This window comes from Panthera onca, chromosome E1 (genome assembly GCF_046562875.1).
Source record: "Panthera onca isolate mPanOnc1 chromosome E1, mPanOnc1 haplotype 2, whole genome shotgun sequence".
Classification (NCBI taxonomy): Eukaryota; Metazoa; Chordata; class Mammalia; order Carnivora; family Felidae; genus Panthera; species Panthera onca.
The window spans coordinates 31,904,741-31,929,154 of record NC_138352.1 but is presented as its reverse complement, the minus strand read 5'-3'; the positions used below and the strand labels follow the sequence as shown (position 1 = coordinate 31,929,154).

Genomic DNA, 24,414 nt, shown 5'->3' with positions numbered 1-24,414 from the left:
GCAAATCCACCACCAAGGCTGGTGAATATAGGCTGTTTGGCTGGCTTCTGAGGTCAATTAGCAATGGGTTAATTATCATCTTTAATAAGCCAAGCCTACAGATTGGCTACAAGAAGCTAAAGTCAGACTGAAGTGTTTTCACAAACTGGGAACCTCTGGTTATTCACGACTCACCCTCACAGGAGACTACAGGGTGGGAAGGACAATTCTGTAGTGGCCAAGGGTGGGTCAGCCTACAAAGAGGCCTGCCAATGAAAGTTCAGACACAGGGAATCCTCTGGAGCTGGGAGGACAGAGGAAGTGGTTCATTCACATTCCTAGAGGGAGGGGTTTCCAGGCAGGGAGCGGACTCCAGAGGCAGGAGGGAGCTGGCCATAAGGACGCACATTCACTCTGAAGACACAGGGAGTAGCTTACGATGGGGAGACAGACATTCGCAGCCTACCTGAAATCCGAGTGAATTGGTACTGGACTATGAGAGATGGTGGCGGGTCAGAGGGGAAAGAAAGGAAGAACCTGTGCAGGTGCTGAATGACAAAGGGGACAGAGGGAGAAGAGGCACAGGTCCCTGTGCTAGACACATAACCTGAAAACCCCTGGGCACACTGTCAAGGGAATCACTCAGCACTTCACCATTTCCCTATCCCTGCTGCAACGGGGCCCCATTTCTATGCAACGCAGCTAAATGCAGGCCTCTCCTGCAGTCACTTTCGATCCCAATGTCCAGACCCAGCACTCCTTAGTCCTATATGGTTAGTCTGTGTTAGTTGAGAGGTCAATGAATCACAAAATGAGATGTTAACATCGTCGACCAGCCCACAGCAGTCACCCCATTCCACATGTCTGGTCCCAACAGCTGTGTTTTTTTCACAGTGAAGGCAATGGGGGGCGCTACCCATCAGCTGACAACACGCAGATGCCTGTTCAGAGTGGTATGGCAGCCGCTCGCCACACCCACCTCTACTGTGTGTGTGTGTGTGTGTGTGTGTGTGTGTGCGTGCGCGCGTGTGCGTGTACTTGCACCCCTGCACTGCCCTGAAGTCTCCTAGAGAGGGATGGGTGGGAACTGGAAAATGGTTAGGTAGAAGACTTCAGGGACAGGGAAGAGGCTACCCTAATAGTCTTACTGTATATTCCAAAAGGTGCAGGTACCTGGCTACTGGGAGGGAGATTATGTTCACCCTGGAGGGAGAGTCGAGGGAACAGAATTGTGGAGCATACCCTGGCACTGAGAAGGTAAGTACAGTAGAAACAATGGGTCCATTCTGGAAAGAGGCAAGTTGAGGCAATAAACGGGGTTGATCGAGAGCCTGGGCTTCACAGTCAGAGAGACCTGAGAGACTGGTCTTAACTACGACTTCCTAGCTGTGTGTCTACAGACAAGTTACTTAGCCTCTCTGAGCCTCTGTTTGCTCAAGTTGTTCTGAGGTTTAAAAGAGATAATGCATTATCAAACATTCAGCAAGATGCCCGGGCCAAGTGCTCAATTAATGAATGGCTGTTCTTTTTTCTTCTTCCTTGCTGCCTCACTCTGCTCAGACATGCGTGGAAGCCAGACTCAGAGGTAATGAAGAAGGAAACATGGGGCTGGCACTCCTCTGGAATGTTCACCTGGCTGTTGAGGCTGCTGGAATATCTTACTCAGAACTAAGGTGCTGGATCCAGGCTGCTGGGTAGGCCACTTGGTGGAAGCAAGGCCTGGCCTCTCTCTAGCTGTCCCTCCTCCTAATCTCCACAGAGATTCTTAGGCCTAACCATAGACACGCATTCTGTGGGACTCTAGAGAGGCCTCAAGGACCTGGGCTTTAGGATAAACACACACAACAGAACTAAAATCCTGTACTGAATATCAAGATTGCCTTGTCCATCTAGCTACTTCATACTGGGGTTGTGTGGTGGCTTTGTCTTTTTAGCACTATCCTCCTTAAATGAGACCCAGCTGGATCCTTGCTCCAGGTTCCTCAATACAAAAGAAATGATGAGAAAATCCCCAATGTGGCATTTTCTACCCACCTGAATTTCCTGAGCTTGGAATTCTGAGCAAAGCCAGAGAGAGGAGTCTGGATTTTCCTGTGTAAAGTACAGCTTGCTCTTCTCCAACGGTTCCCTCGTGGAAAGAAACTATTCTTTTCTAGAGCTCTGAGCTCCGGCTGTACGAGCAAGGTGCATTCTCAACATGAGCCCGTTGCAGAGAGCAAACTATAGGCAGCAGTAGCTTGGGCTGCAGTCCAATCCGCTTCCCCTGCAGAGTGCTCTGAGAGCAGCCACCCACATCGGCAGGAGTCAGGGGCGGATACTGGCACTGCCAACACAAGCCTTTCAGGTCTGGCTGGCTTCAGCTGGTCTGAAACCTGGAACACAGGCGCTGGGGCCCTCACTTACTGAACCAGCAGGGGAGGCTACAAGCTCAGCCCCTGGGGATGAAAGTCCTCATGTCTGTCTCAGTCTGCAAATACCCGCATGCAGTCTGTTTCTACACTGCCAGTTAGTTCTGGGCTAGGAGCACTTATCTTGGGCTCCAGTTACGCTGAGCTACATTCTTATTTGCTTCCAGATGGCCAGGATCAGGAGACCACCCTTTAGGTTTGTGTTCAGGTTCCTTCACCAAATTCGTTCTTAGTTTTATTTTACGTGTGTGGGGGAGAATACCCTCTCTGAGATATCTGCAGCACTCGACACACTTAGTCAACAGTCAATTCAACAAATATTTTCTAAATGCCTACTGTGTGCATTAGGCACTGTTCCAGGCCCTGAGGATTCAGTAGAAAACAAAGTCCCCGGTGGCTCCAGTGGGTGGCGGGTCACATTCAGATCAGGTATATGGAAGACTCTCTGCCTCTGTCCTAAGAGAGAAATCCGTCACCCTGGCCTTATGACCTGCAGCACGCAGGGTGGCAGAATCCTCATTCCTCTTCCCTCAAGGAGGAGGAAGAAACAGCCCCAGGAGACCTGGCACGGCGTTCCTTTATCCCTTTTAGGTGACGGGTCCTCAGGAAGTCAGGATGGAGAATTAATTCCCTCGGGCTCAGCCTCACTACTAGATGAAATCCCGATCTCTCTTCACGCTTTCCCTGACTTGTCTGAGCCCTCTGCCACCCACCGTCCCCTCCCCACTGTGTATCACCACTCTCCCTTCTTGCTATTATTCCCTAATCCTCAATTCAAGGCCCCAGGCCACCCTGTTTGATATCCCCCCACATGCTGTTGGCTCCCTTTTGCACCTCTGAGGCTTTGCTGTTATTCAATCAGTTCATTCCCTCATCTTCCTTTATGTTTGATACAAAGTCTTTCTTAAGAAGTCTTACTCAATGTGCCAGCCCACTGCCCACAAATTTTTCCTAAGGCTCTACTATGTGTTAGACATTTTGGGCACATAAGGGAGAACAAGGCAGACGCCATCCTTGACCTCACAGAACTTTCAACTAGAGAGGGATTCCACAGCAACCTATGCTAACTCTCCCAAGTCCACAGGTGGTCCCTTCAGCACCTGTAGCCTAGGCCAACACTTCATTCACCTTCTCTGACCTCACTAGCAGCCCTCAGCATGTGTACTGCTTCCACGAAGAGTCGCCTTTCAGAGCCACGCTGCCACAACCGGAACCTCCTCCATATCATCTCCCAGTGATCCAACCCTTTCCTGAATATTTCAAGTGGGGAGGATTCAAGACTGTGGATTTAAAACCATCAAATGCTTAAGAAACGTGGGAGTAATTTTTATTGTTACCTACTTAATGGATTTCTTTGTTTTTCCTGTTATCTTCCAGTATTGACCACGCTGTATGAGAGGTCTGTTACTATTCTGACTCTACAAGGGGGTTCATTTTCTACCAGGGAGCCCATTCCATTTTTGGACTTTTCTAATTGGTAGAAACGTCTATCTCTTTTAAGCCCAAATTTGCCTCCTGGTGCTTCTAATTCTGTTCCCGGGGGCCACATAAAAACCCCCAAGTTCTGCTTCTACCTGACTGGCCTCGGATGGTTTGAAGTCGATTGTATTATACCTTCCCTAGGCTGAACAGCCCCACTTCCTTCAACTGCTCCTCACTTCAACTGTCTCAACATCCTGCTTATTCTTTCACCAAGACTTTCACTGAGACTAATGTGTCTCTGAGAGCGAGTGCCCACGTGTGAGCCGGCAGCTGAGAACAGACGGAACATCTCCTCCTTGTTCCATTCTGGATACCTCCGTCCTATGAATTGAGGCCAAAACTGTACTGGTTTTCTTGTTCACCACCTTGTACTAAGGACACATTGTGAGCTTTTTAATCAACAAATCCCCAAAGTGTTTCCACATAAATGGCTAAATAATCTCTCCCCCCACTAAGTGCAAGCTCTCCACTGTTCCCTTTTAAACATTCCTTCACTGAGGCCTCCCCATGCTATAAAAAAAAAACCTGTTTACTTACGATTGTGCTGCGTGCTACTTGCTATGTGCAGCTGACTTTTTGGATAAGGTAGGATTCTACCTTTATTCCTAGTTGATTTCATCTTGTTATTTACTTCTTTCATTGTAACCTATCAAGTTTTATTTGGATCCTACATTTGTCACCTGAGAATGTGTTCCCTCTCAAATTCATGACATCTACAAATCTGATCTGTTGATTTGTTAATGCTTCTCAGTATCTTTCTCCCATCAGTCTGTCCTGTTTTCTCCCCTAAGTAAGATTCTTGAAGGTAGGCACCATAATTTGTATACACACACACACACACACACACACACACACACACACGTGTATTTAAAGAAAAATCTATCTGTAGCATCTAACACACACTGAGTACGTGGATAGTGTGGATGACATGATCACAGAGGGGAGACAGCCACGCTGTACAGTATGTGAATCATACTCTGTGTTGTGCAACACAGACACCCTGGATAAACTCAGAGATGCTACTCTCTGCTTTGGACAGTGCTCCCCGTGGAGGTTTGGGCTCAATAAAACACAGGTACTCTCTTTTGACAGGTTGCCTACTGAGTTTTGGGTTTGAAATAAGATACCACAACAAGCCAAGCTCTGGGCACGTTTTGCCTTGTCTTAACTAGAACTGTTGCCCCTGGACAGGGTATAACACACCTCAGCAAGGGGTAAGACCTAAGTTCTTCAAAGCACCAATGTGGTGCTCTGAGAAAAAAAACTGCAGCCATATCTCAAGAATCCTCATGGCATATTAAAAATATGGCACACAGAAATTCTGAGATTAGGGCTGAGGTAGAAGGCTGCTTTAAGTTGTATTTTCAGATTCTACACCCAGAGTCCTGAATCTTACACGTGGCCCATGCCTCAAGCTTGGCTAACTAAAGCTAACTAACTAAAGTCCATCCATAGTTTGAGATAAGGTGTAAGTAAGGTAAATGTCTGGGATGCAAAAGAAATGCAATAAATATCAGTTTCCTTTTCTATACCTCTAAACACTAAAAAGCATTTTTTTTGAGAGACAGAGAGAGCGCAAGTGAGTGAGGGTCAGAGAGAGAGAGGGAAAGTGAGAGAAAGAGGGAGAAGTGGGGCTCACCCGAAGCAGGGCTAGAGCTCACTTGATGTGAGACTCGAACTCATGAACTGTGAGATCATGACCTGAGGTGGTCAGACCCTTAACCAACTGAGCCACCCAGGCACCCAACACTAAAAGCATTTTTATTTTTATTTATTTATTTATTTATTTATTTATTTAATGTTTATTTATTTTTGAGACAGAGAGAGACAGAGCGTGAACGGGGGAGGGTCAGAGAGAGAGGGAGACACAGAATCCGAAGCAGGCTCCAGGCGCTGAGCTGTCAGCACAGAGCCTGATGCGGGGCTCGAACCCACGAACTGTGAGATCGTGACCTGAGCCGAAGTCGGACGTCCAACCGACTGAGCCACCCAGGCGCCCCTAAAAGCATTTTTAAAAACCACCTGCATCTTGGGCGCCTGGGTGGCTCAGTCGGTTAAGGGTCTGACTAGCTCAGGTCATGATCCTGCAGTTTGTGGGTTCGAGCCCTGTGTTGGGCTCTGTGCTGATAGCCCAGAGCCTGGAACGTGCTTCGGATCCTATGTCTCCCTCTCTCTGCCCCTCCCCAGCTCTTGCTCTCTCTCTCAAAAATAAACATTAAAAAAAAAAAAAAAAAAAAACCCAAAAACAAAACAACCACCTGCATCAAAATCACATAGTGAGTCTGTTAAAAATGCATATTCCTGGATTCCACTTTGCACTAAATTAGTGTTTCTAGGGATAGGGGCTTGGAACGTGTACTCTAAATAAGCGAACACTGAAGTTTGAGAGTCAGTGCTTTAAAGGGTGGAAGACTACAGGAAGTCCCCATGGACCGTGAGATCATGACCTGAGCCAGAGTCGAGTTGGATGCTTAACTGACCGAGCCTCCAGGTGTCCTGGAAGCAGTTGTTGTTGTTGTTATTGTTATTATTTAAAGGTTCTACTTTCAAGTAATCTCTACACTCACAATCCCAGGATCAAGAGCTGCATGCTCCTCCGACTGAGCCAGCCAGGTGACTCTGAAGCAGCTACTATTACATTCAGGTACTGATTATAGAGAAGAAGAAACTGAAACTTGAGTAAATTAAATGAGATGTGAAGCCAGATGAAAGGAGTTCCTAGCCTTGTGTTCATGCCACCTCACCAGAGCCACTTCCTGGGACAGCTTTATGCCACAGGGCTTTAGCCATAACGACAAAATCCGCTACGTGCTTCCTTCACCCTGACAGCTACAGCTAACGCTTAGTGAACGGCTGCTACATGCCAGGCACCGTGCCAGATACGGTCCATACACAACTCCTCTAATCCCCACGGCCCCATGAAGCAGGTGCTGTCATCATCTCAATTTTACAGACGAGGAAACCAAGGCACAGAGAAGTAACTTGCTCAAGGCTATACAACTAGTAAATGGAGGAGCTAAAATGTGCCTCTGCTCTTTTTTTGTAATCAAGGTTTTAATTTTAATTACCCTATAGTTAACACACAGTGTTACATTAGTTTAGGTGTATAGTACAGTAATTCAACAACACCGTGTATGTTATTCAGGGCTCCTCATGGTAAGTGTACTCTTTAATCCCCATCCCCTATTTGCTCCGCACCCACCCGTGTGCCTCTGCTCGTAACCAGTGTTCCAACTGCCCGCAGCTCTCCATGAACCCAGAAGGTTTACCTGTGCTTCAGGCAGAGATTCTCACAATCCCCGCAAGGGGAAAAGTCTGATTTCGTACAGAAACTCAAAGCGGGCAGTCTCTTGACGCTCACTGCTTGAAGACTGACCTCCTTTGGGCGAGGCACTCTTCCCACAGGCGGCTGACATGGCATGAGTCTGGGGAGAGCAGGGTCTAGAGGAAAGTTCACTTCATGCTTTCCTAACTCATGTGATCTTGGCTAACTTACTGAACCTTGTTTGCAAAATGCAGATGATTCTGAAGGTCTCTTTCCATTCTTAAACGTTTCTATGATTCTGGGCAGTCATCTTGGAAAGGAGGAGAGGAAAGACAGTTCTGCCACTGACCTTGATGCTGGAGTTCAGCTCTGTCACAGGGGTCAGTGCCAAGAGTTGGGCTTGGCCTTCTCAGAAGGGCTGAAGCTTCAGAATCTAAACTAACAGTGAGAGGCTAGAGACAACTCATGATGGAAAAAGGTGGTATCGGCTCTTCTCATATGATAAGCCACTCAGGAAGACTTGGAGGGTTTTATGGAATCATTAGCACAGAGCTCCCCCCTGGCCACAGAGCAGAGGAAGAAACAGCAGACCAGTTTATAAAGCTCCAGAGCGGAAAATTTCTGTTGGTGTCCAAACTAAGTTTTTGGCTTTCTGTGAAGTTTGGAAAGACTCATACTGATGTTTTAATCACCTGTTTAGTGTTCTGAAGACTCTTGTCGGCGGCCTCACTGAGCTTTTGCTCCAGCAGGCAGTGGGGAGCTGCTGGCTCACACACCGTCATCTTTTTGTGAGCCATTTCTTTCCCATGGCTATCTCCGACACCCTGTAGCTCTCTCCAGGCCACTTGGAGGGTATGAGCCAAAACTACGAGCCTCCCCACGGGAGGCGGAGGGCAAGCTTTCTGGCTAACTTCTCGCCAGATCCAAAGCCAAGAAGGGCCCTTTAAGAAAAGTCAAGGGGCAAAGAGGTAAGAAGTGGTCTCTGGAGATCAGAATACAAACTCGGGGTAGGGCACATTCTAGAAGCAAAAAACTCATGAGCATGCAAGAAACCCATCAGGGAGGTTCAGGGTAGCAACATGTAGAACAAGTCAGCATTTTACTTCCTCTGCAATTTTCACTGCCCACAGCTTCCCAGTGGCTGAAATATCCCATTGTACTGGGAAAGCTGCGGTGGAGATGAACTGGTAACTGCTGGTTGCCAGGCATTATGTTATTTCATTTGACTATCACAGTAATCCTTTGAGACAGAAAGAGGAAGAGGAAACTGAAGCTCAGAGGAAACGAACATCTAGTAAGTGGTGAAGCTGGGATTTGAACCCAGATTCGTGTTATTCCAAAGTCTGTGTTCATTATACTTTGTAGCCTCTTAGAAGGAAATGGTACTTTTGGGGAAGAGGACTTAAGTTCAAGCCCTTTTCACTAAGGGATGCCTCCCACCCCCAACCCCGCTCAGCAGCAACCCAAAGGCCCAACCCCAGGACAAAATAAACAGTTCTGATGAGGCTGCATTCAGATGAACACAAACCAAACAAATGCTTGGCTAAGCCACAGGCAAGAACAAAGGTAATGAAATTTAACATTTCTCAGCATACCCGTCTTAAAAGGAGTTATATCCTTCAGATTAATTTCATTTCTCTGGACACAGTAGGGGCAAGACCTTAGCCGATCAGTTGATGAAATGAATGGATATGGGAAACTAGTCACTGCTGGGTGCCAACTTAAGACCTACATATGAGTGTCCCCAAGTTCTCTGCAGTACACAGTCTTGAACTCTGGATGTACCGTAAAGAGGCAAGTCCACCAGGGAGCATGGGGACAAGAAAAAGGAAATCAAAGTCGTCTCCTTCCACCTGGCATCCCAAGGCTCCACAAATCCATTAGCCTGAGACACTTTTACTGTGCAAGCAACAGGGTGTGTTGTTCATCTGGCAGCTCTTGGTCTTGGAGCAAGACGTGAAGGCAGAGAAGAGAAAGAACAATAATTCGGTTCTCAGTAGAAAGATCAGGCTTAGGGAGGAGATGATGATTTCTGCCTGAGTTCTCAGGGAGTAGCTCCCTGCCACAGAATTTTGTCTTTCCTTGCCTTCTCTCTTCTTTTCGGGGGAAGCTTCCTCAACTGTCTGCTCTCTCTGGCTAAGAGTTAACTTCCCTTTGTCTAGCCAGGACGCTGCACACATGCCATTGTTCCCTGCCCCATTATGCCTGAGTTCAGGCAGAGAAGCCGCCAACATGGCTTTCAGCAGAGGAAGGGAAGGGGTCTCTCAAGGGAACTCTGCTTACCGAGGAAAGAGAGACTCCTATAGTGGCAAATGGCACAGACTGCCCTTCCTCAGTGACCTCAGAGGAACTGACTTACAAAGGGTACAGTTAGAGGGGGACAGAGAAGGAAGGGAAAAGAGAGGGAGACCATGATCAGAGAGGTTTTACGTCCCACAGGAATAACTGTGAGGATGAGGAAAAGGCTGTCTTGTCATGAGGGCAAAATTAACCAGACCCATCTGATTAGGACAGAGGGAAGGAGGGTGCTGGGATAATGAATGGGGGCAGAAGCTTACAGACCATTGCATGCATGAAGGGATGTAGGAGAAAAGTGTTCCAAAGCTGATGACAAGGCAGACAGGAAACTTACATGTCCTTGCTGACAGGAAAGAAATAGTGAAATTCTGGGTCTCCTCTCATCTGCAGGATTTCTACTAGGCGTCTGAAGTTCACCCTCTTCCCAAGGATGTGCTGACAGCTGGGAATACTGCCCTTCAGGTCAGGCAGGGCAGGGGTCTAGACCTCTCCAGGAGTTCACAAAGAGGTTCAGTAAGGACTCAAACCACGATCCAAAACACAAATGGGACTGCCATTTCCTGTTGGGTTTCCATGCTGTAAAAAAGTGGGGGAGAAATGCCAACTACAAAGTGCTCTGTCTTCTGTGGAAAATGGAGTATGCAATGTATCCGGCTCCAGGTTCTGACTTGTAAATCTAAGTGAGAACTAGTTGCTAGCTGCTAGAGGATTATATTGTTAAAGAGATATTCCACCACCCAACCTGCCAGCCTCTCTGCTCACTGTCCATGGACTTCTAAAGAGCTGATGACAAAGTTGTCTTGGACCTCTGTAGGAAGGGCAGCCTTGGGCTTTGGCAGCTCCTTCTGGACCCCAGTTCACTGTCCTGTGTTCTTAAACAGCTCTGATGGAACAAGCCATCTGTGAGGGTTATTTAGCTTGGAACTGGAAGAGGGTGAGGATGTGGAAAAAATAAACTGAGCAGCCAAAGGATGGGGCCAGAGAGAGAGAAAGGCAGGTGGCATGTTCGTGAGACTATGTGCCAGGGCTGACAGTGGGGTGGGATTGCAGAAAGGAATGGTGCCGGAAGGGGGCCAGTATGGGAAGCTCTGGAACACCCAGGACAGCATGATTTTCTTTTCAGAGTGTTTTGTTGTTCTCTGAAGGGCTCACATACCCTCACTTGAGGGTTACCATTATAGGAGGGTCCTGGGATAACACAAGTGTAAGCACACCTGCCTTGCCTTCTGAATCCTGCCTAATTTTGCACTGGGCCTGAATCCTAGCTTCAAAGGTAAATCCAACAGGTTTTCTACATCCAAAGCCACAAGATAATGGCAACGGCTGAAAGGGTAGAAAACGGAGACGGTGGAAGGTCTGAGGAAATCTTTATGAATTACAGAAAACAGCAACAGAGACTGCAGGATGATCTGGAAGAGATATGGGAATCTGGTGTGGGACTAAACTGTAACCGGTTATTCGTTTAGAGTCTTCTTAACTGCCTCTCCACTCACTATGAAGAACATATAAATCGAGAGACTTTTATTTTCAAAATCTAGACATTTTCACTTATAATATCTCATTTAATTCTTAATGAGCTATCATGATGGGACAGACTACTTTCACCCCCTATTTTATAGAGAGTAAACTTAAGCCCAGACAAAATAAATAACTTACATGGAGTTTTCTTATGACCAAAACAGAACAGAATGAAGACTGTGACTTCCATCTAATTCAGGGAGACTTATTTTTCTGCAGGTCGTTCTGGCAAAACAACACTGGACTTGATGGTATCTCACCTGACCCATTTCTGATCACCAAGCCTATGTAGTATATCCTCATAGGATTTGCAAAAGAGTCCAAAAAGCTGCTGTCAGAATATATTTCCGGTTCTTTACTAAATAACTCCAAGTCATTGGACTAAGAACAGGCTTGGAGGTAGCAAGCCAGTAACTATGAATGCTGCGTATCCTACTTCTAAAGCACATACACAGAAAGACATGCAAACAATCACAGACTGCAGATGACCCTTGAACGACACAGGTTTGAATTGCGTGGAGTCCACTTATATGCAGGTTTTTCTGATAAAAACAGTATAATACTGTATTTTCTCTTCCTTATTTTTTTTCCCCTTATTTCAAGTTTTTATTTAAATTCTAGTTAGTTAACATATATGGTATATATGGTTCCTTATGATTTTCTTAACATTTTCTTCTCTAGCTTACTTTATTGTCAGAATACAATATAGAATACACATAACATACAAAATACGTGTTAATCGACTGTTTATATTACTGGTAAGGCTTCTGATCAACAGTGGGCTATTAGTAAAGTTTGGGGGGGAACCAAGATTTTTTCTTTTTTAATGTTTGTTTATTTTTGAGAAAGAGACAGAGCATAAGCAGGGAGGGGCAGAGAGAGAGGAGACACAGAATCTGAAGCAGGCTCCAGGCTCTGAGCTGTCAGCACAGAGCCTGACGCAGGGCTCGAGCCCACAAACCGTGAGATCATGACCTGAGCCAAAGTCAGACGCTTAGCCAACTGAGCCAACCAGGCGCCCCTGGGGAGCCAAGTTTTATGCATATTTTCAACTGTGCAGGGGGTCGGCAGCCCTAAGGCCTGTGTTGTTCAATGGTCAACTGAACTTTGTGGTACAGTTTCACTGCTTCACACTGGTAAGACAGACAAAATTTCTGTACCAGCGTGTAGTAGGGAAGCCCCACACAGCCTCAACTTTTTTAAAACTGACAACACAGAATTAAAAGCTATCAATGAATTCTGCTATTTAGACTAAAGCCACTCTTGCTGCTGACAAAGCAGAAGAGAAGCTCAATGAGAGCATCTTCTAGGAGGCACTGAAGATATGGTGGCATCTCGGCTTCCAAAGTGGCTTCTTCCACTGAAGATACGGTGGCACCTACAGGCCAAACTGAAGCTGCTTAGTGATGTGTAAACACATGGCACATGGTAAAAACAAACAAATAGTACAAAAGGCTGAATTTTAAAAACAAAATCTTCTCATTCTGATTTCTAGACCCTCTGTTCCCCAGCCCTGTGCCAGCTTCTGTCGTGTCCCTCAGAGATATATGCATACACTGCCATACATGATGAACTGTGGGCTCTCCCTATACTTCTTATAAATGTATTTATATAAATGGTTATGTACTTTGCCATTTTTAAAAACTTAACAGCATATCTTAGAGATCATCAACATCATTTGTGAAACACATTTCATACCAAATGCTAAAGATCATCAACAATAAAGTTCTGGAACACATCCAGAAAACTTAACGTGTTTATTGCAACAGAGTTTCTCTGTGTTGGGAGGACTAAAAAACCTAGAAAAGGAAGCAAAACAAAGCAGACTGGAGAAAATAGCTGTTTGTTAGTCAAGTCCATCAGGTCTGGGAGTGGTCAGTAACAAGAGACCCCACAACCCGGCATGGTCTCAAATGACAAAGAGGTTGGGCAAAAGAAGCTGCATTTACATATCACAAAAGATTATGAAGTGTATATATGTGCTCTAGTCTGCATGCTGCCCAGAAACAGTGTTATTTCTGAAGCGCACACATAGACATGCAAACAATCATAAACTATAATCCTTGAAAAATACAGGTTTGAGCAACATAAGTCCACTTATATGCAGATTTTTTCTAATAAATACAGTATACAGTACTGTAAGTGTACTTTCTCTTCCCTTATGATTTTTTTTTTTTTAAGTTCATTTATTTTGAGAGAGAGAGAGAGCGAGCAAGTGAGCATGCAAGTAGGGGAGGGGCAGAGAGAGGATTTCAAACAGGCTCCATGGTCAGGGCAGAGCCCAACACAGGGCTCGAACTCACAAACCGCCAAATCATGAGCTAAGCTGAAACAGAGTCGGACATTTAAACGAAGAGTTGGACATTTAAACGTTTAAATGACCGAGCCACCCAGGTGCCCCTGATTTTCTCTAGCTTACTTTACCAGAGTAAATCAACATCAGGAGGGTCTTCATCAAATGTGAAGGCCAGAAACAAACACTGTAACATTTTTTACTGAAACAGTAAATTGTGTTAATTTCATCTCTAAGTGTAACCCAGATGTTATAGCAAGAGGCACTTGTACATCTGAAGGCTCAGGCATCGCCTGCAAGTGCTAGTCTGTTAGGGACAATACACAGCTACTACTGAACAGAAAGTAAGATATTTGAGGTGTTTCAGGCTGGTCTCACAGTCTGAGGTTCTACTGTGTAAAAGTACCCTCTACTAGGGCAGGGTGTAACTTTTTGCTACATTTTAAGATATTCCACTGAATTCATTCAATACATATTAATTAAGTACCTGCTATGTGTGCCAGCCTTATTCAAGACATAAGGAATAGAGCAACGAATAAAACAATATTCCTGCTGTCCGTAAAGCTTACCGTTCTTGCGAGACCAAGAAACAAATAAGCAAATAAACACAGGACAAGTGGGAAGTCCTATGGAAAAAATTAAGTAGGGGAAGAGGGCCAGAGAGTAACAGGGTGGGGAGAGGACTGCTATTTTATAGAAGATGAACAGGGAAAGGCTTCCGGAAAAAGTGCCATTAGAGCAGACGTGAAGGGGTGAGCCACTAGGCAGAGACAGCCTTAGAAGGGCTTGCCAGCCACACAGGGTAAAGAGAGAACAGGCTCTTCTAGCCCAGCTGCGTGAGAGAGGAGAGGCCTTTGTGAGTTTATGCAACTTGCACGCCCTCCATGCAGTTTCTGGACAGTTTCCATCACAGATGAGAGTTTTATGTTGAATTTTAAGTTGACCACAAATATTTAACTTCCCTGGACCACAAATGCAGTATCTTCTCTGCGGTTTAGCTGGCACCAAGCACATATTTATGAATCTCTATATGTCTGCCTGTTATTTAAATTTCTTATAGAAGTGCCAAGGTTTTTAGTTGTGATTTACCCCCTCTCACTCTGTATTACTGAATGTGAGCCCTAATCAGGCCTAATTCTTGGAGAAAGAAGATATCTTTACAATTGAAGTATAGGGTCTTCCTAGTTAAATATCCTATTACTGCTTTCCTCGACAAAAAACATCACTGGAGGGTCAGTTCTGAGTTCTTGTATTTGAATTACAATGTAAAAATTAAAGAACTTCTGTGTTTTCCCCCACTAGAGGATAAAAAACAAAACTTAGTAACTATCTACATACTCTTCCTACATTAAAAAGCAACATGAATAAACAAAAGAAGCCAGGTGTAATGAGCTCCAAGCTTCTAGATGTACGTCCTTATTTACATACCAATTCCTAAGAATTATAACCAGTTCAAGAGTTACAGAGTGACTTTTCTCCCCAGCTGCATCTCCACTAGCTGGCTTGGGCAAGGGCTCTGGCTTCGCAAGAACGCAGAATTCTGGGTTATCCCTCATCCCAGGGCCAGTGTCTTTTACCCAGCTGGCAAGAGATCCATGCAGGATCAAATAAAGGCACACAGGCAGATCATCTGAAACTCTTGAGTTTCAAAACAACCATTCCTACCCCATTCTGGATACCTGACATTGCCTTCGTCTTTTTCAGTGCAGCTTACTGAATCTTTGGGCTACTCACATGCAGGCCAAGAGACTTGGGTCCCAACACAGAAAGACTTAAGAGACATCTTCATGAACCACTGGATTGTTTCTTCCTGCATTTTACAGGAGTAGTACAGCTACTTGCTATGAAGTATTAGGTCACACACACACATAAATACATGCAAGTACGTTTTAAGAACAATGCTCACCTTAATAAAATGAACATGACTTTCAAAGTCTTCAGCTTGGAAGGCCAAAAACTTATTAAAAAACAAAACAAAACTAGCACTGGCTTGTAATTAGAATGGCTTTAAGCACATGCTTCTAAATATTTTGTCCATCCTTCCAGTTTTCCACTGACATGCATATATCAGACCTAGGCAATCACATACCAGAAAGTATAAGGAATTTTCTGCAAGACAAAATGCAGATGGGACTGGAATGTAGAAAAGCATAACTGATGTTCAGTCCTCTGCCTGTTTGATAAGTACGGAGATGAGACCTTGGCAGCAGTGCCCTGTTAAATGCCCTCATCTTGGAGCAACTAGGACAAGAGCCAAGATAGGTCATGGTACACTTAGAAGGGCACAACTGGATCCTACCAGGGTATCAGAAGAACTTAGCAGTTGCTGGCTTATAACTGGGTGTGGGTGCCCACGTGAGGCAGAAGAAAGACAAAGCTGAGGTTGGCTTCTTTCTAAAAGAGGCCAACAAACCAAAACAAGAACGCTAAGTTAAGAGACCTTGTCTACAGAAAACAAGGGTTTTTTGCTCTCAGCTATAACTATCTCTGCCTCTAGTTTCCCTTCTCTACTCCACCAGAAAATGTTTCTCTTTATCTGTACCTGAAAATCTTGAAGAGACCTGTCAAAATTCCCAAGGCACTGCTCCAATAAGGATGAAACAAACAAACAAACAAACAAACAAACAAACAAACAAAAAAACATAAAAAAAAACCCCAACCAGCTAACATATGAAAAGGTGTTACAGTTGGGGGCGCCTGGCTGGCTTAGTCGGTACAGCATGTGACTCTTGATCTCAGGGTTGTGAGTTTGAGCCCCACACTGGGTGTAGAGATTACTTAAAGAAAAAAAGAAAGAAAGAAAAGGTATTACAATTGAACAGAAGGATACAAAAATAAGAAGTAAATATCTCTCTAGCAGAGTCACTGTGAAAATTTTGCAGACTTTTAAATTAATACTAATTAAGAGTTAACAGTAATTGCACAAAGACAGATAAACAGACCATTGGAGCAGAACAGAAAGTTAGAAAAAGACCCAAACATATACAATCACCCAACTTATGACAAAACACTACTGCAGTTTGGTGGAGAAAATGGAACTTTCAATAAATGGTGCTGGATCAACCAGGCATCTGGGAAAAAGTAACCTTCCTTCTACCTCATGCCTTAAACAAAAATTTGAGATAGACTACAGACCTAAATGTTAAAGATAAAATAGCTTATAGAAGAAAATACAGAATATCTTCATGATCTTGGAGTAGGCAAACATTTCTTAAATAGGACATAAAAAAAGGAGCACCTGGGTGGCTCAGTGGGTTAAGCGTCTGACTCTTAGTTTCAGCTCAGGTCATGATCTCATGGTTTTGTGAGTTCAAGCCCCATATTAGGTTCTGTGTTGGCAGCATGGAGCCTGCTTGGGATTTTCTCTGCCCCTTCCTCACTCATGCTGTCTCTGTCTCTCTCAAATAAATAAACTTAAAAAAAAAAAAAAAAAAAAGGACATAAAAAGCACAACCACAAAAGAAAAAAATTTGACTTCATTTAAATTAAGAACTTGTGTTCATCAAAAGACACCACTGAGAGTAAAAATATGAGCCACAGACTGAGAGAAGATATTTTTTTAAGTTTGTTTATTTTATTTTTTGAGAGAGAGAGACAGAGAGACAGAAAAAGACAGAGAAAGTGAATCTCAAGAAGGCAATATGCTGTCAGTGCAGAGCCTGAGGTGGGGCTCAATTTCACCAACCATGAGATCACGACCTGAGCCTAAATCAAGAGTTGGACGCTTAACCAACTGAGCCACCCGGGTGCTCCATGAGATATTTTCAATATATACAACCAACATAGGACTTAATATTCAGAATATTAAAAAAATAATCCTACAAATCAATAAAAAGACAAACCACCCACAGAAAAAAATGGGTACAAGGCAAGAACAGGTACTCCATAGAAGAGGATATCCAAATGGCCTACAGCAGAAGAAAAGGTACTCAGCATCATTATTCACCAGCGAAATGCAAATTAAAATTACAAGGAGAAAAAAAAATTACGAGATATTTCTACATATCCACCAGAATGGCTAAAATAACCAAAACCAAACAAGTGTTGCCAAAGATGCAGAATAACTGAAACTCTCATACACTGTTGATGGTCCTGTGTATTGCTACAACCACACCGGAAATCTGTTAGGCGGTATCTCCTAAAGTAACATACACCTACCTTATGCCCGAACAATCCCATTGCTAGGTATGTATCAAAGAGAAATAAATAAAGAGTGTGAGTCCACCAAAAGACACATAAAAATGTTCATGGTAGCTTTAGTCATAATAGCCAAGACTGGTAAAAGAAACACATTTTCATCAATAGTAGAATAAACAGGGACGCCTAGGTGGCTTAGTTGGTTAAGTGTCCAACTTAGGCTCAGGTCATGATCTCACGATTTGTCAGTTCGAGCCCCACGTTGGGCTCTGAGCTGTCAGAGCCCATCTGCAGTCCCATCTGCAGCTGTGCTGACAGCTCAGCGCCTGGAGCCTGCTTCTGATCTGCGTCTCCCTTTCTCTCTGCCCCTCCCCCACTCATGCTCTGTCTCTCTCTCTCAAAATAAATAAACATTTAAAAAAATAGTAGAATACTATAAAGCTGTAATCATCAAGACAGTATGGTATTGACACAAAAACAGACACACAGACCAATGGAATAGAATAGAGAACCCAGAACTGGACCCACAAATGTATGGCCAACTAACCTTTGACAAAGCCGGAAAGAGTATCCAATGGAAGAAAGACAGTCTCTTTACCAAATGGTGGTGGGAGAACTGGATAGCAACATGCAGAAGAATGAAACTGGACCACTCTCTTACACATACACAAAAATGAATTCAAAATAGATGAAAGACCTAAATGTGAGACAGGAAACCATCAAAATCCTAGAAGAGAAAACAGGCAACAACCTCTTTGACCTTGGCCACAGCAACTTCTTATTTGACACGTCTCCGAAGGCAAGGGAAATAAAAGCAAAAATGAACTACTGGGACCTCATCAAGATAAAAAGCTTCTGCACAGCAAAGGAAACAATCAACAAAACTAAAAGGCAACCGACAGAATGGGAGAAGATATTTGCAAATGACATATTGGATAAAGGGTTAGTATCCAAAATCTATAAAGAACTTAACAAACTCAACACCAGAAAAAGAAGCCAGTGAAGAAATGCGCAGAAGACATGAATAGACATTTTTCCAAAGAAGACATCCAAATGGCTAACAGACATATGAAAAGACACTCAACATCACTCATCATCAGGGAGATACAAATCAAATTACAAATCAAATTACATTGAGATACTACCTCACACTGGTCAGAGTGGCTAAAATTAAGAGCTCAGGAAACAACAGATGTTGGTGAGGATGTGGAGAAAGGGAACTCTTGCATTGTTGGTGGGCATGCAAACTGGTGCAGACACTCTGAAAAACAGTGTGGAAGTTCCTCAAAAAATTAAAGATAGAATTACCCTACGACCCAGCAATAACACTACTAGGAATTTATGTAAAGGATATAGGAGTGCTGATTCATAGGAGCACATATACCCCAATGTTTACAGTAGCACTATCAACAATAGCCAAATTATGAAAAGAGCCCAAATGTCCATCAACTGATGAATGGATAAAGAAGATGTATGTATGTATATACAATGGAATACTACTCGGCAATGAAAAAGAATGAAATCTGGCCATTTGCAACAACGTGGATGGAACTGGAGGGTATTATGCTAAGTGAAATAAGTCAGTCAGGGAAAGACAGGTATCATATGTTTTCACTCATATGTGGAAGTTGAGAAACTTAACAGAAGGCCATGGGGGGAAGGGAAAGAAAAAAAAATAGTTATAGAAAGGGAGGCAAACCATAAGAGACTTTTAAATACAGAGAACAAACTGAGGTTGGAAGGGGGGTGGGCAGGGAAAACAGGTGATGGGCACTGAGGAGGGCACTTGTTGGGATGCACACTGGTTGTTGCATGTAAGTGATGAATCATAGGAATCTACTCCCGAAGCCAAGAGCATACTATATACGTTGTATATTAGCTAACTTGACAATAAATTATATAAAAAAATAGAATAAACAAATTGTGGTATATTCATACAAAAAATATACTACACAGCAATCATGAAGAATGAACTACTTATAGGCAGCAATATGAATGAATCTTTCACAGGGGCTGTGTTGAACAAAAGAAGCTGGACACAAAAGCTATGTACTATATGATTCCATTTATATACAGTTCAAAACAGGCAAAACAAACTGCTCAGAATGATGGTTACCTGTATGAAGGAGAGTATTAATAAGAGGGGGCATAAAGGAACCTACTAGGATGCCAGAAATATTCTAAATCTTGATCTAGGTGGCAGTTAGCATGATATAAGCACATATAAAAATGTACTGAACTTAAGAATAGTGTGGGGCATCTAGGTGGCTTAGTCGGTTAAGCATCCGACTTCAGCTCAGGTTGTGATCTCAGGGTTTGGGAGTTCAAGTCTGCTTTTGGCTCTGTGCTGACAGTGCAGAGCCTGCTTGGGATTTTCTCTCTCTCTCCCTCTCTCTCTGCCCCTCCCCACTTTTGCTCTCTCTCTCAAAATAACTTAAAAAAAAAAAACCCTTAAGAGTAGTGTACATCACTTTACGAAGGTTAAATCTCAATTAAAAAAGTCAAAAAAACCACACATACTAAATTGCATTAGTCATGTGAAAATGATCAGGAAAAACTACAGGTAAGGCAGTAAGTAGCAGTTAAATATAACAGAAAACCAAAAACGACAAAACAGAACACTTGCTTGAGCCTCTCCTACAACACAGAATTAGAGATGAAAGTCAAGTAATGTGGAGACAGATCCCTAATCTCATTCATTCATTCATTTATTTATTTATTTATAAAAAGAAATTTTAATATTTATTTTTGGTAAAGAGAGACAGAGTGTGAGCAGGGGAGGGGCAGAGAGAGAGGGAGACACAGAATCTGAAGCAGGCTCCAGGCTCTGAGCTGTCAGCACAGAGCCTGACACGGGGCTCGGACCCACGAACCGTGAGATCACGACCTGAGCCGAAGTCAGACACTTAACAGGCTAAGCTACCCAAGTGTTCCATATTTTTTTACGTTTTAAGTAGGCTTCATGCCCAGCATGGAGCCCAACACAGGGCTTGAACTCATGACCCTGAGATCAAGAACTGAGCTGAGATCGAGTTGACACTTACTTGACTGAGTCACCTAGGTGCCCCAGATCCCTTATCTTTAAAAGACAATCCAGAGAGGGGCGGCTGGTGGTTAAGTCGGTTAAGCGTCTCTTAATTTCAGCTCAGGTCATGATCTTGCAGTTCATGAGATGGAGCCCATGTCGGCTCTGCTCTGGGCTGGGAGCCTGTTTAGATTCTCTCTCTCCCTCTTCCTCTGCCCCTCCCCTGCATTCTCTCTCCAAAAAAAAAAAAAAAAAAAAAAGCTACTCCAGAGAGATCAAGACAGGAAAAGAGCATAATCTCAAAAGAGAAAGAAGGGGCACCTGAGTGGCTCAGTTGGTTAAGCATCTGACTTCGGCTCAGGTCATGATCTCACGGTTCATGAGTTCGAGCCCTGCATAGGGCTTTCTGCTGTCAGCATGGAGCGCTCTTCGAATCCTCTGTACCCTCCCTCTCTCTGCCCCTCGCCTGCTTGTGTGCGCTCTCTCAAAAACAAACATTAAAAAAAAAATGATGTGAAAAATGAGAAAGGGTTAAAAGAGAGAGAGAGAAGGAACTTCTGAGTGAAAGATTTAGAGCCTGAACATCCTAAGGGCATGTTAAGAAACTTAATAAGAGACCAACACCTTCATAAAGGGGGCAAATCTGCAGCTTCCGTTTGTGTTCAGCTGGGAAAGAGTGCTGGGATCAATTTGTAATGCCTGTATCATTGGCATGGAATGAAAGGACACCTATTAGACATCTGCCAGACATATCTTGGTTCAGTCTTTAATTTCCAAGGATAATGAGAAAAAGATAATCCTATAAGTATTTAAAAAAAAAAAGAGCACACACACAAACCTGATTGGCCCCAGACTTTTCTGCCCAAATGCTAGTTAGCCATGCATGTAGAGGGCAAAAGAAAAAGCATTCTCAGATAAACTAAGATTTAGAGAGATAATAAACATTTTTCTTTCAGAAAAAAATCTTACTTAAATAATGTATACCACTAAAACAAGATATCAATAAAAACCCAAGAACATTGTTGAAAAAGAAATCAAGAATATCTTCAACAAATAGCATTAAATGGCATTTTAAAAAGGAAGGCGGGGAAACTGTTACACATTAAAAGGGCCTTGATATCCTATCACCCAAATACAAAGGTATGGAGCTTGCCTATCAGATCTTAATTCTGATGAAGCTACTGTGAAATGGCATTAAAAAAAAATTTAATTCCAGTATAGTTAATATTCAGTGTTATATTAATTCAGGTGTACAATATAGTGACTCAACAGTTCTATTTCTCATTGCTCAATGTGACAGGTGCACTCTTAATCCCCTTCCCCTATTTCACCCATCCCTGTCTCCACCTCCCCTCTGGTAATCATCCGTTTGTTCTCTACAGTTAAGAGGTTTTTTTTTGGTTTGTCTCTTGTTTTCTTTGTTTTGTTTTTTAAATTCCACATACAAGTAAATAAAATCTTTTAGCATTTGTCTTTGACTTATTTCACTCATTCTATATATCCACCCACGTTGTTTCAAATGGCAAGGTTTCATTTTTTATGGCTGAGAAATATTCCATTGTGTGTGTATACACACACACACACACACGCACGCACGCACACACACACACGCATATAACCTCTTCTTTATCTAGCCTTCATCTATCAATGGACACCTGAGTTGCTTCCATAATCTAGCTACTGTAAATAATGCTGCTACAAACATAGGGGTGGATGTATCTTTTCTAATTAGTGTTTTCATATTCTTTGGGTAAATACCCAGGAGTGAAATTACTGGATCATATGGTAGTTTTATTTTTAATTTTTTGAGGAACCTCCATACTGTTTTCCAGAGTAGCTTCTCCAGTTTGCATTTTCACCAACAGTGCACAAGCGTTCCGGTTTCTCCACATCCTCACCAACACGTGTTTCTTGTCTTTTTTATTTTAGCCAGTGAAATGGCATTTTTGAGATAATCTGGAGAATCTGAAAATGGACTTAAAAATTAATTTTGACATGTATAACCATATTATAGAAGTTATGTTAGGAAAAAAAGCCTTATAAGATATCTACTCAAGTATTTTAAATGAATGGGGTTTGATTTAAAACTTCCAAGAATAATGGGCGCGCGCCTGGGTGGCTCAGGCATCCGACTGGTTGAGCGTACAACTTCGGCCAGGTCATGATCTTGCAGTCTGTGGGTTCGAGCCTTGCATCGGGCTCTATGCTGACAGCTCAAAGCCTGGAGCCTGCTTCAGATTCTGTGTCTCCCTCTCTCTCTGCCCCTCTGCCACTCATGCTCTGTCTCTCTCCATCTCTCAAAAGTGAATAAATGGTTAAAAAAAAAATTCCAAGAATAAAAATTTGGCAGGGGGACAAGGAGAACGATTGAAAAAAATACTGGCAAAATGCTGACACCTGCTCAAGCTACATGATGATTCCTTATATTATTCTCTCTACTTTTCTTGTATGTTTGAAAATTTCAACAACAAAACCCAACAAAAAACAAAACCCAAAAAAAGTAAAAAATATTTCATTCTATATTAGCGATATTAACAGGATTCTAAAAATAGTACAAGTGTTAAAGAGCACAAACTTTAAAGGGATGATACACAATGTACACACAGTATAAAAACATTTAAGGACAATAGGGTTGAGTGTGTAAAATGGGTAATCTGAACACTACAGCATGGGTTTGAATTACTAGATGTATGCCCTTAGGTAAAGTGCTTAATCTGAGTCTTAGCTTCTTTAACTGTAAAATGGGAGATATAACAGTACTTACCACTGTTGTGAAGATTAAATACTGACACAATGCAAGCCTAAATAAATAGCTACTATTATGTAAAATCTCACTGACATCTATAAAAACTAGGAAGTGGAGGAGTGGTGAGAGAAGGAGGATTTTTATTTTATTTTATTTTATTTATTTTATTTTATTTTAAAATATTTTATTTATTGAGAGAGAGAGAGAGAGAGAGAGAGAGAGAGAGAGCAGGGGAGGGACAGAGAGCATCCTAGGCAGGCTCCATGCCCAGCACCATACGCAACCCAATGCGGCTCCATCTCACAACTTCAAGATCATGACCTGAGCTGAAATCGAGAGTAGGTCCTTTAACCGACTAAGCCACTCAGGTGCCCCGAGGAAGTCCTACACTTATGCAAGGGAGGTGTGACAGAAACAGCAAGTTGTTTCCCATGATTTTTTCTGCTACTCTTTCTCTGTAATTGGACTCTTGATTTTTCAGTTATGCATACAGTTGCCTAGAATAAAACTATTTCCCAGTCAACACTGCAACTCGGTTTGGCCATGTGACTCAGTTCTGGCCAACAGAATTAGGCAGAAGTGAATATGCTCTCAGTATAGGTACTTAAAAGGAGAGGCATCTTAAAAAAAAAATTTTTTTTTTTTTTTTTTTTTTTTTACAATTACATTCCTCCTTTTAACTGTTTCTACTTCCCACAGGATTGTATGCAGATGAAATGGCTGGCATTCCAATAGCCATCTTAGACTTCAGGGGCCCTTGGAAATGAAAGCCATATACAGCAGAGGAACAAAATAGAAAGAGCCTTGGTCCATGACACCAGGAAGTGCCAAGCCAGAAAACCTCTGGGCTTCTTTCACTTGAGGGGAAAATCTACTATCTTATTTAAGTTACTATTACTGTATTTTGCAATTTTCTGTTTCTTGCAGCTGAACATAATCCTCACTAAAATGAGAGACTGTTATATCCTGCTTAATTCTTCTACTTAGTAAGTAGGAAAAAATTATTTAAAGCATTGTATTTTAAAAATTAAAGATAAATGAAGGGAATTAAAATGCAATGACTATAGAGATAGTGGTTGCACAAAACCATAAATGTTCTAAATGTCAGTGAATTATTCATTTAAGTGGCTAGTTTTATGTTATATGAATATATGAAGTTCATCTTAATAATTTTTTTAATGCAATGTTGTAAATACAGTTTAGAAGAGACATACCTAAACAATGAAATTTAGAGGGGCGCCTCAGTGGCTCAGTTGGTTAAGC

The 24,414-nt window shown here is 42.9% G+C and overlaps 1 protein-coding gene across 6 annotated transcripts in view; it reads right to left on the bottom strand.

The window, feature by feature from the left end:
* The window catches only part of SMG6 (SMG6 nonsense mediated mRNA decay factor), a 226,478-nt gene that overhangs the window by 27,537 nt on the left and 174,527 nt on the right, over positions 1 to 24,414 (bottom strand). The window contains exon 14 of one of the 6 annotated variants that reach the window (XM_060646932.3): positions 9,487 to 10,008. The exons of the other annotated variants lie outside the window; for them this stretch is intronic. Coding sequence (XP_060502915.1) covers positions 9,943 to 10,008 — 66 coding nt within the window. The 3' untranslated portion in view covers positions 9,487 to 9,942. Of the gene's footprint in view, positions 1 to 9,486; positions 10,009 to 24,414 lie in introns of those variants that run through there. 6 annotated transcript variants of the gene reach the window in all.